Source organism: Lucilia sericata, unplaced genomic scaffold (assembly GCF_015586225.1).
Source record: "Lucilia sericata isolate MDLA Ls3-8-SP2 unplaced genomic scaffold, ASM1558622v1 Contig000105F_arrow, whole genome shotgun sequence".
In the NCBI taxonomy this organism is placed as follows: domain Eukaryota; kingdom Metazoa; phylum Arthropoda; class Insecta; order Diptera; family Calliphoridae; genus Lucilia; species Lucilia sericata.
Genome location: NW_023994137.1, coordinates 551,243 through 567,293, shown reverse-complemented (window position 1 = coordinate 567,293; position 16,051 = coordinate 551,243). Strand labels below are relative to the sequence as shown.

The 16,051-nt window shown below is 32.3% G+C and overlaps 5 protein-coding genes across 6 annotated transcripts; 2 read left to right on the top strand and 3 right to left on the bottom strand.

Moving 5' to 3' along the window:
- Nucleotides 1-3,952: 3,952 nt before the first annotated feature.
- On the bottom strand, nt 3,953-10,326 carry LOC119600147 (integrator complex subunit 3 homolog). The gene is made up of 9 exons (XM_037950236.1): nt 9,807-10,326; nt 9,123-9,733; nt 8,048-8,681; nt 6,628-7,980; nt 6,410-6,567; nt 6,204-6,348; nt 5,040-5,165; nt 4,786-4,974; nt 3,953-4,404 (listed from the first exon to the last, which is right to left on the bottom strand). The coding sequence occupies exons 1-9, from the start codon at nt 9,900-9,902 to the stop codon at nt 4,336-4,338; spliced, it is 3,381 nt and encodes a 1,126-aa protein (XP_037806164.1). The 5' UTR covers nt 9,903-10,326; the 3' UTR covers nt 3,953-4,335.
- Nucleotides 10,327-11,421: 1,095 nt separating this feature from the next.
- On the top strand, nt 11,422-12,411 carry LOC119600157 (DNA-directed RNA polymerase II subunit RPB3). Its single transcript, XM_037950245.1, has one exon. It carries the CDS (start codon nt 11,521-11,523, stop codon nt 12,346-12,348), a length of 828 nt encoding a protein of 275 aa, XP_037806173.1. The 5' UTR covers nt 11,422-11,520; the 3' UTR covers nt 12,349-12,411.
- Nucleotides 12,336-13,254, bottom strand: LOC119600158 (probable 28S ribosomal protein S23, mitochondrial). The gene is made up of 3 exons (XM_037950246.1): nt 13,081-13,254; nt 12,861-13,025; nt 12,336-12,796 (listed from the first exon to the last, which is right to left on the bottom strand). The coding sequence occupies exons 1-3, from the start codon at nt 13,122-13,124 to the stop codon at nt 12,415-12,417; spliced, it is 591 nt and encodes a 196-aa protein (XP_037806174.1). The 5' UTR covers nt 13,125-13,254; the 3' UTR covers nt 12,336-12,414.
- A 50-nt stretch (nt 13,255-13,304) lies between these two features.
- LOC119600161 (probable DNA-directed RNA polymerases I and III subunit RPAC2) lies at nt 13,305-13,822 on the top strand. The gene is made up of 2 exons (XM_037950249.1): nt 13,305-13,438; nt 13,499-13,822. Exons 1-2 carry the CDS (start codon nt 13,421-13,423, stop codon nt 13,802-13,804), a joined length of 324 nt encoding a protein of 107 aa, XP_037806177.1. The 5' UTR covers nt 13,305-13,420; the 3' UTR covers nt 13,805-13,822.
- LOC119600159 (dynactin subunit 6) lies at nt 13,744-14,714 on the bottom strand. Of its 2 annotated transcripts, none has more exons than XM_037950247.1 (3): nt 14,567-14,714; nt 14,046-14,505; nt 13,744-13,982 (listed from the first exon to the last, which is right to left on the bottom strand). In XM_037950247.1, the coding sequence occupies exons 1-3, from the start codon at nt 14,584-14,586 to the stop codon at nt 13,881-13,883; spliced, it is 582 nt and encodes a 193-aa protein (XP_037806175.1). In that variant the 5' UTR covers nt 14,587-14,714; the 3' UTR covers nt 13,744-13,880. The 2 variants fall into 2 exon arrangements, with proteins under 2 accessions (XP_037806175.1, XP_037806176.1); XM_037950248.1 differs by having other exon boundaries at nt 14,046-14,502; nt 14,567-14,712.
- Nucleotides 14,715-16,051: the final 1,337 nt, after the last annotated feature.

Here is a 16,051-nt window from a genome sequence, read left to right as displayed (position 1 = left end):
GGAGCTCCAAGCCCCCCAGATGAAAGTCCGCCCTTTTTTCTCCAAAATGTTCAGATGAATATTAAAGTTGTTCGTGCAAAATTTGAAGAATTTAGTTATATTAGTTTCCCAGATAAACGAATTTTTGTATTTAATTCATATGGGAGGTTCCGCTCCCCTCATTGGTAGTCCCCCAATTTATTACCCAAAATGTTTACATGGATGTTAAAGTTCTTCCAGAACAACATCATTTAAAGGGATCACAAAGAGATTGAAAAATATTCCAAAAGTTTCAGTTTGAAAACATTATTAGAATGTATGAAAACTCGCAACTCTAAAGGCAGACTAATCCTATTTTAGCGGTAATTTATGATTAAAATAAGTAAGAAGTAAGAGTTATATTCGGCAAATCATATGTCGTAAAAAAGCAAATTTCGGAAGTGGTCCGATCATTAGATTAATAAGAACGTCACCGTGTTTTTCGGATTAGGGACTTAAATGTGGATTTGGATCAATAATATATATAATTTAAAGTATTTTTTTTAATTCTACTATAATTCTATCATAATGATAACTTTTGGAATGATGTATTAGCTATAAACTGATTTTCTGTAAGAGGGTTATATTGGCGGACCGATCCTCATAACTTTATTTTTCGGTTCCTAAAAATGTTTTTTTCGTCGACATCGACATTTGAAATCCATTTATGTGCGTTTAAGTCATTTTCTTAAGAAGATTTCATATACATATTTGCATTACATATTTTCGTTCCAACAAAAATTGTTTTATTATGGTATTATTAAGTACGTAAAAAACGTTAAAATCAATTATTGAAGGGGGCAGGGTCAATTATGGCCTATAGAAATTTCGATTGATATCGAGCCATTTTTGCAAAATGGACGTAAGCGAGATAAATTTTCGTTCAATTAGGATACTGCGTGTTTAATTTTATGTTTATATATTCAATATTTTAGAAAATTCAAAAAGTATTAGTTAAAGAACGAATAATTACCAGAAATACTCCAGTTTAAATTTTCATTCACTCAAGTCCCTGATTGCTTAGTTTTATGTTTTTAGGTTCATTATAATAGAAAATTCAAATAGAACCAGTTGAAGAACGAAAAAGTTCCAAAAAGTCCCCTTTTATATGTTATCACTTAATCCGGGCTGTACATTCCTAATTTCATGTTTCTAGGTTCAATATTATAAAAAATTCAAAAAGTACCAGTCGAAAAACGAAAAAGTACCAAAAAGTCCCCTTTTAAATGTTATCACTTAATCCGGGCTGCACATTCTTAATTTAATTTTTCTAGGTTCAATATTATAAAAAATCCAAAAATACCAGTCGAAGAACGAAAAAGTACTAAAAAGTCGCTTTTTATAGATTATAATTTACTCCGGGCTCTACATATTTATTTTTATGTTTCTAGGTTTAATTTTATGGAAAACTCAAAAAGTACCAGTCGAAGTACGATAAAGTTCCCATTTTATAGATTCTCATTTACTCCAGGCTCTAAGTGCTTAATTTCATGTTTCGAGGTTCAAATTTTGTAGCAAGCTCAAAAAGTACCAGTCAAAGAACGAAAAAGTATCAAAAAGTGCCATTTTATAGATTCTCATTTACTCCAGGCCCTACGCGCATAATTTCATGTTTCTATGTTCAGTTTAATAGAAAACTCAAAAAGTACCTTTTGAAGAACTAAAAAGTACCAAAAAGTCGACTTTTATAGATTCTCAAGTGCTTAATTACATGTTTCTAAATTCTAAGTCAAAAAAGTACCAGTTGCAACATCGTATTGGGAGCCCGTTATTATGTATTCATATGTAAAAGTTAATAAACCAAAAAACAATGTTTTATAAAAAAAGTACCAAAAATAGGTACAATTTTCACCCCTTAAACGTCCGAATATCCAAAAAATACTAAATTCATATTTTTATTTGTTCGTTAAGTTATGAAGGATTCAAAAATATTTTTTGAATGTTCTCTGGTTTAAAAGATACATGGGGTGCAAAAGAAGTACCAAATTACAGTTTCTACCCGTTTATTCCCCAAAGCGGCCGAATTTGAAAAAAGTACTTTAAACTGTTTTTGTATCTTTTATAGTTTAGGAGATATGAGGTTACCGAATTTACCTGTTTTTACCATTTTTAACCCCCTAATCATTCGAATTTCCAAAAATCCCGTCTTAGTGGATCTATTTGGTGGGAGACCAACCTCCTGTCCAAATTTAAGCTCTTTAGCTAAAATCGTTTAGGCTGTGCGATGATGAATCAGTCAGTCAGTAACGTACATATATAGATTTCGTGCATTGAATTATACTGTAAAAACATTCTAATGTTCGACTTGAATTCAAGTTTCGTTTTCACTGGAGAATGCTATTGAATTAAAGTGTAATGAAAGTGAATTTCAACACTTGAAATTTGAATGTTTGACTGGAATTAAACTTGTTTTAAACTTTAATTTCAGCAAGAATGCTTATTTGGTATAGTGTGACAACTATAAGGGATCTAAAGTCGACATAAAGCCCACAATGGTTAGTACCAATATTTTGCCCAAACAACATATACATACCTAGCCAGGTTATATCCTCTAGGTCCGTGAAGACATTCTCTACAAAGGTATAAATTACTTACATTTTTTAATCTTCTAGATCTCACAAATATGCCAAATATAGATTTCGATAAACACTTTTGGATATTAAACGAAAACAAACCCTGCTTTAAAAAAATTTCATCATAATTATTAACAATTTAACTAAATTCAACCCAACACTTGCTGTTTCTTTGTACAATGATCATCGGTATAGTAGTATAGCATACAATCTTATTAATTTAAATTTTTAGTAAAAAATTATTTTTTTATTTAAAGAATATCATTTCTGTCATTTTAGATTTTCGCACACACACAACAACAGATTTTTTTTGGCAAATAAAAAATGCAGAAAACAGTTTGGCGCGAAAAATTCTAGCAGAATTTCTTTTCGCAGTCGGCAGAATTGATATCAACTGCACTTCCCATTTGAAATACACATGTTCGATACCCTAGCCCTTTACGGTATGACATACCAGCAATGTAAAAAGGTGTAGCTCCGTTGACGTGAACGAAGCTGGTTTGAAGTCAAAGCAGCGACTTGAATTAGGCGCGAAAACACGAAAATATCTGAGGCGAAGCATATACATCGAACGTTGAGCAAAGTTCTACACTGGCCAAATTTCAATGAGCGGCTTATTATTAGATAAAAGAAAACTTGCTTAAATGAAAACAAATTAATTTTATATTGTAAAATTCCACAAATTTACCGAAAGTATTCTGTAAATTGTACAAAATATGGCGAAATTTTCAAGCCGTATTAAGCTGAAAGATTTTCGGCGTCGGCGGCTTTGACATTTTGTTCGGCGGCTAGGCTTAGTCGGCTTAAGCCGAATCGGCGCAAGTCTCTGCTGTCAAATGAGAATGGTTACTTTTTACAAAATGAGTACTTGTCAAAAAGAAAATTGTAGTAGTTAGTACTAAAATAATACAGAGTTGTATCACGACTGTTTGCAGTTGTTACCAAACTGTGATGACAATGTTTTACAAAAAACCGTTACAATTTATGAAACTCTTTACAGAGATTCTTAAACTTTATTTACAAACAAGTTTATTTCATAATTGAAGGCGTTATTTTTTGTTTTTAATTGAAAAACCAAATTCTATGCATGTATTTTTTGTACCTCTGACCGTAGTATTATATTATAAATGGAGAACTCTAAAAACTAATCTATAAAAGTTCAATTCGGTGGTATATTAACAAATCGTCATAAGAACAATCAGCTGTTTTAAATAACACCACCTTGTGACAGCACTTATCCACACACGATATACCCAGCAAACAACAACAAAAATCATTCTATCATAAAAACCACCTTGTATTGTAAATCCACTTTTTGATTACAAACACAAAACGGACAAAACAACGAACAGTTTAAAAGACACATGACTTTTTGTTTATTTTTAAAATTTTTTGTTGTTTTACATTTTTTAGTCTTTTATACACATATGTTTTATATCTTTTTTTTTTTTGTTAGGGAGGGTAATTTTTTTTAATAAATTTTGAAAATTTTTTATTTTTATTAAAAATAAAAAAATATAACGTGAATATTTCAACATTCAAAAACTCTACATTGGCATACTATTCTTATTAAATAAACTTTATATTTTTTTTAATTTTTTGTGTGGTTGTTTGGATTTTATCATTTTTTTTGTTACTTTTTTTTTTTTTGAAAATTTGATTAAGAAAAATCTTTATCATAATGTTCATCATCATTATCATCGGTATCATCAAGATAATATGGTGACGACGCTTGGTACTGCTGTCAGTCAGAATCATTAATAGTTTTTTTCCGTTTCTTAGCTTGTGAGATTTTCTTTTGGGACCAATCCTCCTAAAAAAATGAAATAAAATTAATATTTGAAAAGATTTTAACAAATTTATTTGCAAAAAAATAAATCTTATTTTCTATATTGTTCAATTTGTTTGTTGTTTTTTATACTTTGTAAAATATGTAGGTAGTAAGTATAATCTAATATTAAATAGTTTTTATAAATATAAATAATACTAGATGAGATGTTAATTGGAAAAGAAAATCTTAAGCTTACATACAATTTGTTTATAATTACATTTTTGTTTATATATTTAACATAAATTATAAATTAAAATTGTTTGTTTTTTGTTTTTTTTTATAAAATTGACCAATAATAATTATTGCTTGATTTGTTTTGTGTTTGTTTTATTTGTTCACTTTTCTTTTTTTCGATTTTCTCACCTCACTTGAATCCTCATCTGATGAGAATATTGTTTTAACTGGATCTGAATTTTTCTTACTATTAGAATTTGAATTACTTGAATCTTTTTTCGATGTTGGTTGTTTGCGTCCTCTGCTACTACCGCCACGACGACCCACAGCCGTCGTTTCATCTTCCGCCGCCAAAGCAAATAAATCACTATATTGTTTCTGTGATGTAAGAGAGAATATTATAAAGTTTTATAAAATATAACATAAATTATTTATTGAAATACCTTTGTGCTTTCGTTACTGTGTGTATAGGCGGTTTGCAGTGCTCTTTGCATAGTGTCATGTACATATAGACCAGTTCCAGTGCCATGACGGCAACTCCTTCTATAATGCTCTAAATGATTCAATACCTGGAAACAAGAAATATGTATTAAACCAAAAAAATACACCTTTTTTAGTTAAGATATTTTAAATCTATGTTCGAACTAAATTTTAATAAAAAATTTAACATTCTAAGCTTTTTCTATACAAAAGTCTAGAAAACTTTTCTGTAAAAAAAACTTTAAAAAATACTTAAAAAAAAAATCATAGAAAATTCTGAAAATGTTTTTCTTTTAAGTTCTAGTTTATATCAAGTTCAGTTCTAGTTCAGTTCTAGTTCGGTTCTAGTTCAGTTCTAGTTCAGTTCTAGTTCAGTTCTAGTTCAGTTCTAGTTCAGTTCTAGTTCAGTTCTAGTTCAGTTCCAGTTCAGTTCTAGTTCAGTTCTAGTTCAGTTCTAGTTCAGTTCTAGTTCAGTTCTAGTTCTAGTTCAGTTCTAGTTCAGTCTAGTTCAGTTCTAGTTCAGTTCTAGTTCAGTTCTAGTTCAGTTCTAGTTCAGTTCTAGTTCAGTTCTAGTTCAGTTCTAGTTCAGTTCTAGTTCAGTTCTAGTTCAGTTCTAGTTCAGTTCTAGTTCAGTTCTAGTTCAGTTCTAGTTCAGTTCTAGTTCAGTTCTAGTTCAGTTCTAGTTCAGTTCTAGTTCAGTTCTAGTTCAGTTCTAGTTCAGTTCTAGTTCAGTTCTAGTTCAGTTCTAGTTCAGTTCTAGTTCTAGTTCAGTTCTAGTTCAGTTCTAGTTCAGTTCTAGTTCAGTTCTAGTTCAGTTCTAGTTCAGTTCTAGTTCAGTTCTAGTTCAGTTCTAGTTCAGTTCTAGTTCAGTTCTAGTTCAGTTCTAGTTCAGTTCTAGTTCAGTTCTAGTTCAGTTCTAGTTCTAGTTCAGTTCTAGTTCAGTTCTAGTTCAGTTCTAGTTCAGTTCTAGTTCAGTTCTAGTTCAGTTCTAGTTCCAGTTCTGTTCCAATTCAGTTCTAGTTCGGCTTTTTAAAAAAGTATTACATTTTTTTTGATAAGTATTATTTTTCAAAAATGATTTTTAAAAATATATATACAGGTACAAATAGGTTTGATTTTAAATTTACCTGATCTGCAGATGGTGTACTATTCATAGCGGAACTTCCTTTAAGCGGCCGTTTTCTTTTATTTGGTGATGAACTTGGATATTTTGAGGTTAACAGCGATGCAATAATTTCCGATAATTTTTCTTCGCTACGTTGACACCAAAATCTAGAATATTAACAGTTTGAAATAATTTCTAAAGAATTTTAATTGAGAAGATAAAAGTTACCTTAATGCAGAGGTAACAAAAGGATCACCACGTGATTTCGTTTCTCTACTCAAAAGCAGGCGTATTAGTTCATTAGTGGGTTCTTCATTTTTCAATAGAAGTAATAAATAGCCCAAGGCTTCGGGATGATTGGCAGATTCTAGTTCTGGAAGAATATCCTAAAAATATAAAAAATATTGTTGAGTAAACAATTCAGTTACTTTTAATTTTCAACTCACTTGCAGACATTTTAAAGGCACATCGTGTGCCTGTACCAATTGCCATAGACATAATTGTTCATAGGTTTCATACACTAAACTATCACGTATACATTCAATAAGACCTTCTTGTTTGAACAATGTCAATTTTCCTTGGGCCACATAATACATAAGATCACGCAAATTCTTTGCATCAATACACCTTAGGGTTATGCGTAACAAATCACTATTGTTGATAGCAATTGATTTGAATTCCCGATATATATCCGGCAATAGCCACAAATAAATGGCCGTATTTTCTTTTTCCAATAGATCCAAGTCACGCGTTAAGCAATCGTCAATTTTTTCGTCCGTAGCATCACATATTAGACGATAAATGTTGGTTTTAAATTGTGCCGACTGTTGGGCATTTTTGCGTGTCTGCAATTTTACATAAACTTTCATAAAGTACAATAACAGATAGCCGGTTTCGGGTATACGTTTACAGATCTCGGTGAGTAAGGATTGAAATGGTTTCTTACTTTTGTCTTCATTCTCGTAGAGAAATCGAAATAGACCAAATATGGGATAACTTATGCTTTTAGCCAGATTCTTTTCGTCTGTTTTGCTTTCGGGAAAGATGTTTTGCAGTGGCAAAGTTTCGCGTAATATTAAATGCGTATTCGAGATCACATACTGAAGTTGTGCATCATCTAAAGCTGAAGCGGGTAATGAGCGGAAATCTTCAAGAAATGCCTCCCAGGTAAATGAGTTACGCTTTGTAACGAATGTTTCGAATGTATCGCTTATTGAGGCGGGAAGTTCAACTTTTTCCGGTGTGGTTTTTTGTAGTTTAAGCAATTCCTTTAGAGGAACATCATCGTCATCATCTGTATTCTCTTCCTTTTTAATATCCTTACTTACGTCTTCTTCGTCTTCACTAAAGGCAGCATCGGTTTCCATATCATTACTTTCGGGAGGTATGATAGAAAGTTTATTATCTTCTTCGACGAGACTTATAACACTACCGCCGCCGCCACCAACTCCTCCTCCACCACTGTCAATAATGCCACTACCATGTTCTAGTAAATCTACCGTTGTTGTGTTATGAGGTTGATAATGATTTTGCAAGTGCTGCAGGTCGTGCTGTTGGGTCTGTTGTGTATTGGGTGGGCCACCAGTGAACATTAGAGCTCCTTGGTGCATTGTACGTTGATCTGCTTCTTTTTTGAAAACCGGTGCTTGTATAACTGAGGAAGCTGGATACATAGGTGGTCCCACATTACCGCTGGGAGCTACTGGCGAAACAAATTCTCGGAAATTTTCACGTATCAACAAACGTAATTCTCGGTCTAATTTCGGTGACTCAAATAAGGGTTGTATATTTGGAATGACCTTAAAAACGTAAAAATAATTGCTTAATTTTTACTTTGTTGCTTTTAACAACTAATAATTTACTCACCTGTTTCTCTAAAATCTTATTCAGCGAATTGTATACCCCCATACGTATTTTATCCTCATGTTTTAAGCAGAAATTTTTCATTATACGACACAAAAAATCCAATAATGTACTACTAACACTGGGATGATTACGTATCGAATGATACATCACCAATATACCCGGTTCAATGTTCATTATATTATCTTTCATTGGATCAAAGAACAGCCAATCGTAAAACAACGATAACTTGGCATTAGCCGATGCTATGGTATTTGTACATGATGATATCAACCAGCCGATAATAGCCCATCTTGGTATAATGTCCGAACACAACATATCATTTGTCGGATGTATGACATTGATAATGAAACGTATCAAATCCGAACGCAACGAATGTGATTCGGGTGTTGCGAAATATTTATCTTGAAACCAATCTTGATAGCGTTTCTGATTGCCAAACTTTACCGAAGAGGCGAGGAAGTGAAGTTTACGTTCAACCTCGGGCGTTAGACGACACTGCAGGAATCGGCGACTAGTACGTATTTGTAGCAGATGCCAAATACCATTGAATGTGGGATGAAGACTTTTGGGATTATGTAAGATATCGCGCCACAATTGTTCGAATTCTGGTATGCGGGCAACATTTTGTAGTAAACTGTAAGTGAAATGAAAAAAGGAATGATTTGATTATAATGTTTAACTTTGTAAATTATCAGATGATATTGAAGATTACACTACTAGTTTAATGAGAGAGAATTAACTATTAGCTCTCCGAAAGATTGAGAATATTTAAAAGGTGCATTGTTCCGTTTTAGAATATTTCAAGTTCTGTTTTACATGAGTTCTTGTTCAGTACTATATCAGTTCTAGTTCAATTCTAGTTTAGTTTTAGTTCAGTTCTAGTTCAGTTTTAGTTACATTCCAGTACCTACATTCTTTCACCTAATTCCATAAGTTTGAAAAACGCATTATTGACATAAATACTTTAATTCTTCATAAAATAGGTCACTAATAACATTACTTAAAGAATGTCATAACAATGAAACCAATATTTTTGACCAAAACAAAAAATTAAAAAGCCTTAAACCACACTCACCGCACAAAATCACGTCCCAAAGGTATAATATCCAAAAAACGATCACGTATCAATGATATAACAAATTTAACTTCCTTATGCCGCAACGGTGTTAGTGCCGGACTAGCATGATCCTCTATGAGACGTACATAACTATACACAACTGTTTGTATAAGAAACGATTGTGATTCCAGCCATGGACGATATTCTATGAATATATCCAAAAGACTTTCAACTAAGAAAAGATTTTTCGGTGAAACATCACCGCCACCAGCTTGACGCAAACAATTCCATATGATGTTTTCCACATTGAGGACCTGATGTTTGACCAGTTCCCTTAGTACCCAAATAAGTTGACGTCGCGCCACATCGGTCAGTTTATTATATTTTTCAGCAACCAACATGGTCATATTTGTTACAACCATATTCATACCATCACGCGCCACCAGTGTTAGATCGCGATAGCTTTTTAGCGCCATATTTGGATCGGATAGCATGATGTAAAGAAAACCAATTGAAATTTCTTCATGTTGTTTTTCCTTACACACTAGCTGGGAGAGTTTGTCGTGCATATCCTTGTCATTAAGACCATTGATCTGTTGTTGCAAACTGATAAAGGCACGCTCAAAACGCTGCAAGTAGAAAAGTTTATAAAAATTAAACGTGTCATCTTTATAGGTCAAACAGAAAATAAAACCACCATACCTCTTCCAAATCATCTTTAACATCAACGGCAGTGCTTATGAATAATTTTGAAATATATTGTATTTTTTGTGTAGATTCCATTTGTTGTGGCTGCATTTAACCAGGGTTCCACGTTCCCGGCTTAATAAAAATTTCCCCAAAACGCTGTATGCAATCTGTCCAAAGACAAAATTGAGACTTCTCTTCGCTGCTACAAGAACACCCCAATCATACACACACTCAGCTCGCTACACGCACACACAAACTACACACAATCAAATGGAATTGTTAAGTGTGCAATGTTTACATTCACCTTTTCTTTAACAAATTTTATCTTTTTCCAACCTAAACCGTTAACTTTGCCAATAATAAAACATGTTTTCAAGAGTTCATAAAATATTGAATAATATGTATAATTGCTATTAAAGGCTCCCTTAAAATATATGAAATTTTTTTGTGAAAATCGGAGTAAAAAACTCTCCTCAAGACTCAAAAAGAATTCACTTCGTTGTGCTGCTTCTTTTTAAGCAACAACTGCAATGAATTGATAAACACATACGTGTAGGTTGCCGTATCCTTTTTTTTTTTCAGGCATCAATGGAGATGAAAAAAATTTTAGCGATTAAAGTAATGTTGCCATTTGTAGCGAAGGGTTTTGGTTTGTGTAGGGCTATATCTTCAACAGGTTGAATGGTTCATACTTTTGTATTTGTCAAAAATTAATGTAAATGTTTAAAAATATTTACATATCAGTTATATGATCAATAAATTGTTAAAAATACCAAATTTATCATTCCAAAAATTCCCAATATTCAAACTTATATTTCCCTTATACTAATAACATTCTGGTACCATTTAAATAAGAGATGACATATAATTTTTTATCAATACGGCAACAGTGCACCATCGGAGAACTGAGCCGAATAACTACAATTAAACTAAGACTAGCCGTCGACTAATTTTAATAGTTAACGCCATGGAAATATTTTTTCTTTAATTAGAATTACAAATAACCATAATTTCTTAAATTTCTTCTGTAATTTTGTTTAAATACAGAAATTTGACAATATAAAACTAAATGTTTTTGAAATTAAACAATTTTTCTTCTTACCGGCTAAACAGTGTTATTAAGCCGGCACAAACAATTTTTGAGTGACACGCCGTTGACTTGATTTTTTTTTGCCGTTGGACTCTGTTCAATGGTTGGTTATTTGCAAAGTAAATTTATAAAGTAGACTCATTTGAACAGCTGACTATTTTTTTTAAACTTGCTATTTGTGGACTTACTTGTCAAAAATGTTTATGTTGCCATATTTGTTTTCATTTTAACGCTTGCTTTTGTACAAATTTCTGTGTAATTTGTTGTATTTAATGTGAAAAAGTGTATTTTAAGTGTATAATATTTTTAAAAATGTTCTAATTTTTAAAAAATAAAGAAAACTCTGTGACTTTTAATATAAATAACAACATATTTTTGGAAAGTACAACAATAATGCCATATTTTCCATTAATTATTGGTTCATTTTTGTAAACAAATTTTGACAAGTGAGTATTTCGAACAAAAACAAATTGCCTGTGGTTTTTGTAGACGTTTGTTGTACAACAACTCGTGTCGCTACTTTATTAATTTACTTTGGTTATTTGGCAATCAGTGTTTTTAGCATTTTGTGTAAAATTTCGTTAATTGGAGTAAAAACATAAAAAAATATAGTGGAAGAAAGTTAAATTTAGAAAAATGCCTTACGCTAATCAACCTTCTGTAACCATTACCGAATTAACAGATGATAATGTCAAATTTGTTTTAGAAGATACCGAGCTAAGCGTGGCCAATAGTTTACGGCGTGTTTTTATAGCTGAGACACCAACATTGGCCATCGATTGGGTACAGTTGGAAGCCAATTCAACAGTGTTGTCTGACGAATTTCTGGCTCACCGTATTGGATTAATACCTTTAATATCGGATGAAGTTGTAGAGCGCTTGCAGTATACTAGAGATTGTATTTGTTTGGATTTCTGTCCCGAGTGCAGTGTAGAGTTTACTTTGGATGTCAAGTGTACCGAAGATCAGACGCGACATGTTACAACAGCCGATTTGAAATCAAGCAATCCAAAAGTTTTACCCGTAACTTCCCGGCATCAAAATGACGAAGACAATGAGTATGGCGAGAGTACAGATGAAATTTTAATAATCAAATTGCGTAAAGGACAAGAATTGAAATTGCGTGCTTATGCGAAAAAGGGGTTTGGTAAAGAACATGCCAAATGGAATCCCACAGCAGGTGTTTGCTTCGAATATGACCCCGATAACTCTATGCGTCACACTTTGTATCCCAAACCCGATGAATGGCCTAAAAGTGAACATACCGAATTGGATGATGATCAGTACGAGGCTCCTTATAATTGGGAGGCCAAACCCAATAAATTTTTCTATAATGTAGAATCGGCTGGAGCTCTTAAGCCAGAAAATATCGTTATAATGGGTGTGCAGGTTTTAAAGAATAAGTTATCAAATCTACAAACTCAACTCAGTCATGAGAATCAAAATGATGCTTTAGCTGTTTAAGAAATAACAAACTTAATTATGTATTTTCACAAATAAACTATTATTTTCCATTTTAATATAAAATCATTAATCTTTAAACAAATTTTGTATATCAATGCCTCCTATAGAGTTTTTGGAGCTAGATTTTTGTTTGTTAGTTTCGCGGTTTGTGTTTTGGTTGCTGGCGTTTTCTTTCGCTTCCTTGGCCTCATTAAAGGCCTCTGTTAAACTGGGCTTAGAGTCTTCTAAGCTTTCGGCCGACTCCAGTAATGCTTCCTGACTGTCGGCTTTCATTTGTTGTCTTTCTTGTTGCAGTAATTCAACAGAAGTTTCAAAAATTTTCTCTTCATCTAAAGCTCCTTGAGACTTTAAACCTTGGTAGATTTTTATAAATTGCTGGCTTTGTGTTTCTCGTTTCCTATCGAATAAATTTATCATTTCTTGCTGTTTCAAAGTTTTGTGAAATTTGCTAAAAAGAAATAAAAATTTGTTAATTTTCGATGAACATCTATCTAACTTGCTAAATAACTCACGCTCTGGCTACATCCTCCTCGTAGAAAATATTTCTAATTGGCAAATCTTTGGGAGCAGGTCTATCGAAACGTGGCTCTAGTTTAGGAGGAAAAGCTTCATATAAATCATACCAAATAGGTTTATCTTCCGGCTTCATAGCTCCCGAACGCAACAAACCAGTTACTCTGAGTAAAATTTGAATGATTTTATTTCTAATAATATATTTTTTATTAAAGTTACCTGGTGAAAATGGTTCCAATTTTTTCCAATCTACTTTGAGCCATGATTTACAATAGAAATTTTATTTAAAATAAATTAAATTTTCCTAAAACTTGGAGCAGGTTACGAAATAACCTTATTTTTTTGTGTTTTACAATAAAAGCCAGAGATGAGTGTTTTCATTAAACAGCTGTTTTTGTTAATGTTATCGATGAATGAACTGTTGACACAGTTTTTAGTACAAGGTATTAGTACACAAAATCAAAAATTTGTCAGCTCTAATAAAAAATATAAACAAAAGCACGTTGGTATTCATTGGCAGAGAATCATTTCTTAGATAAAATTTGTTTAATTTAAAATTATGGGTGCTTTAGCTGAAGTAATTTTTTTTTGTAATTTTTAAAGTTAAAGTGTAGTAACTAGCTATTCTTTTTTACAGGTTGCTGGTGATGAAAACAATGGTGAGGGTTCGCGTACATTTGTATTTCTAGATGAAGGCCACACACTGGGCAATGCTTTGAAAACCATTGTTAGTCGTTATCCCGATGTGGATTTTTGTGGCTATACTATACCACATCCTACTGAAAACAAACTACATTTTCGTATACAATCTAATCAAGCTAGAGCAATTGATATTTTAAAACGTGGTTTGGAAGATTTGGAGAAAATATGCGATCACACCATTGAGACATTTGAAAGTGAAGTTAAAGTGTTTACTGAGAAAAATAAAGTTGCTGCTACATGAAAATAATTTACTTATAAATACTTTTTTTTAATTAAACAAAATTATTTTGTTAATGAGAAAATGTACACCAAAATCATCACACAGCATTACGTGACTTCTTGGGATCATGATTGGGTTTGCGCAAATGATGGTAATTGGGTAAAACTTTGCGCAAGAAATCAATCTGCAAGGTTTGAGACTGAAACAAGAAGTAAAAATGTTGGTAAATTAGTAAGCCATAACTTTTATTAAACAAACTCACAGCATGTTTATCTATAGCCTCTCGCTGCATGCATTCTCTGCCATAGATTACCGTATTTTCCGGCAATTGTTGTTTACACTGCAAACGTACTCCGGCTCCCACTATGCAACCACTGCTGACACTAACTTCCGGGCTCACATAACTTTTACATTCAAAAACATTTTTATCACCTATACGATTGGCTTCCACTGTACAACCTACTTCAAATACATTATTGGCTCCTATAGTTAAAGCCGGTGCAGGATCCCCAGTAACGGCCGAACTTTTGTCTCCCTCCGGCAAACGATAGGCAATAGTAGCATATTCTTCTACTATACAATTTTCACCCAATATAATGGGTCCCGCCTCTGCTATAATACTAGCACTGGGATGTATGACACATCCTGGTGAGATGGTGATGTCACCACGCAATGTACTGTCTTCACAGACAATAGATTTGGTCATAATTTTTACACCGCTGCTGTAAAGGGAATGATTTAGTAAAAATTTTATATTTTGTTTTGCTGAAGAAAAATATTTACTCGATGTCTATTGGTGGCATTTCTAAAAAAATTCTTGGTATTATTTGTGTTTTAGAAAATTATGTTTTTCTTCTTTATTTTTGTTTTGTTTAGAGATGGCAAATATAATGATAACTTAACAGGTGTGGTGTTATCGTTTTATCATCGCTAATAGTGGTGGATGCCAGATTTGAAAGTGTTATACAATTGAGCGTTTTTAATATATATTGAGAAAGAGATTAATGGATTTAATTAATAAATTAGAAAACATTTGAAAAAAGTCGAATTATTGAATATATAAATAAAATAAAATGGGAAACAATTTAGAGATAAGTCGGAAGTCGACGTGCTAGGGAAAGTCTATTATGTATTTCAATTACAATTAGCACAGTACAGCACAGCACAGAAAAGGTCAAATTCGACCATATTATCCCAATAAACCAACTTAATAAATGGACTATATTGTCGAATAACTGATTTTTGTAAAATAAATGTCTAAAAAGTCGAACAAATAACAAATTTGATAGGTATCTCAATATGAAATTAGAGTTTTAAAGACAGAGGATGTAAACTGCAGAAACAAACGAAGAAAGAAAAGGGCGGAGAGTAAAAATTTTTTAATACAAAATATATGCATCAAAAATTATGTTATTTCAATTTTTTCTGGGTTATTGGATTTTGACAATCCTAAAAATATGTTGTGGTTTTTATTTACCATCCAAAAAGTATGCTGCAGTAAATATAAACATAACATTGCCAATTATAAAGAAATTCGTTTATTAAAATTTCGATGCTGTGGCAGCACTGGCTGCAAAAATTAATTTCGAAAAATTATTGATTCTTGAAAAATAAAAATTTTATTTTACCCTTATGAACCTTTGTGTGGAGTACTGCACAATGGCATGGAGTCAAAATCCATTGTGCTTAATGTTTTGAGCATTGGTCCCATTCCTTTCTTTTGCATATTAACTTATGGTGAAAAGTAGTTTTGTCGGCTTTGACCATAATTTATCCATAATTTTGCGTTTTTGGTAAGCTTGACAAATTTTTTACTCACTATTTGCAATCGTGCCACATAAACGACCAAAGATATTCTTCAGTAGCGTTGATTTTTTAAGCTCCGTATCACTCTTCTTCTGTCCTTTATAATAAGAAATATACATATATGTATGTATGTATATATATTGATTCCATTCTGGAACTAGCATTACCTACAATGTGCTCAGAGTCTTTGAATCTAAACGGCGAGCCTTAGCAAAAAACAGTTGCTCCCCTAGTTTATATACATATGATGATAAATATTGTTATGGGTTTTATCTTAAACTTGTACTATGATTCCCTGAGAGATGACGATTCTAAAACACGTTAGATTAGGTTATAGAACGCATATTTGATACATCAGATTCAAAGAAAATATAACGGGGCAACATCTGGCCTATTGTACGTTCATTTAATGGAACACGTTTGCGGTGACATCTTGTATAGCGATCAATGAATGAAATTGTC

Bases quoted from the DNA above. Each gene is read 5' to 3' on its own strand.
- LOC119600147 (XM_037950236.1), bottom strand. From the start codon at position 9,902: ATGCAGCCACAACAAATGGAATCTACACAAAAAATACAATATATTTCA. The intron at 6,568-6,627 runs GTGAGTTGAAAA...TTATATTTTTAG, and splicing joins TGCCTTTAAAATGTCTGCAA to GATATTCTTCCAGAACTAGA. The intron at 6,349-6,409 runs GTAACTTTTATC...TTAATATTCTAG, and splicing joins TTTGTTACCTCTGCATTAAG to ATTTTGGTGTCAACGTAGCG.
- LOC119600157 (XM_037950245.1), top strand. From the start codon at position 11,521: ATGCCTTACGCTAATCAACCTTCTGTAACCATTACCGAATTAACAGAT.
- LOC119600158 (XM_037950246.1), bottom strand. From the start codon at position 13,124: ATGGCTCAAAGTAGATTGGAAAAAATTGGAACCATTTTCACCAG. The intron at 13,026-13,080 runs GTAACTTTAATA...AATTTTACTCAG, and splicing joins ATTGGAACCATTTTCACCAG to AGTAACTGGTTTGTTGCGTT. The intron at 12,797-12,860 runs GTGAGTTATTTA...ATTTCTTTTTAG, and splicing joins GAGGAGGATGTAGCCAGAGC to CAAATTTCACAAAACTTTGA.
- LOC119600159 (XM_037950247.1), bottom strand. From the start codon at position 14,586: ATGCCACCAATAGACATCGA. The intron at 14,506-14,566 runs GTAAATATTTTT...TTCCCTTTACAG, and splicing joins ATGCCACCAATAGACATCGA to CAGCGGTGTAAAAATTATGA. The intron at 13,983-14,045 runs GTGAGTTTGTTT...TTCTTGTTTCAG, and splicing joins AGGCTATAGATAAACATGCT to TCTCAAACCTTGCAGATTGA.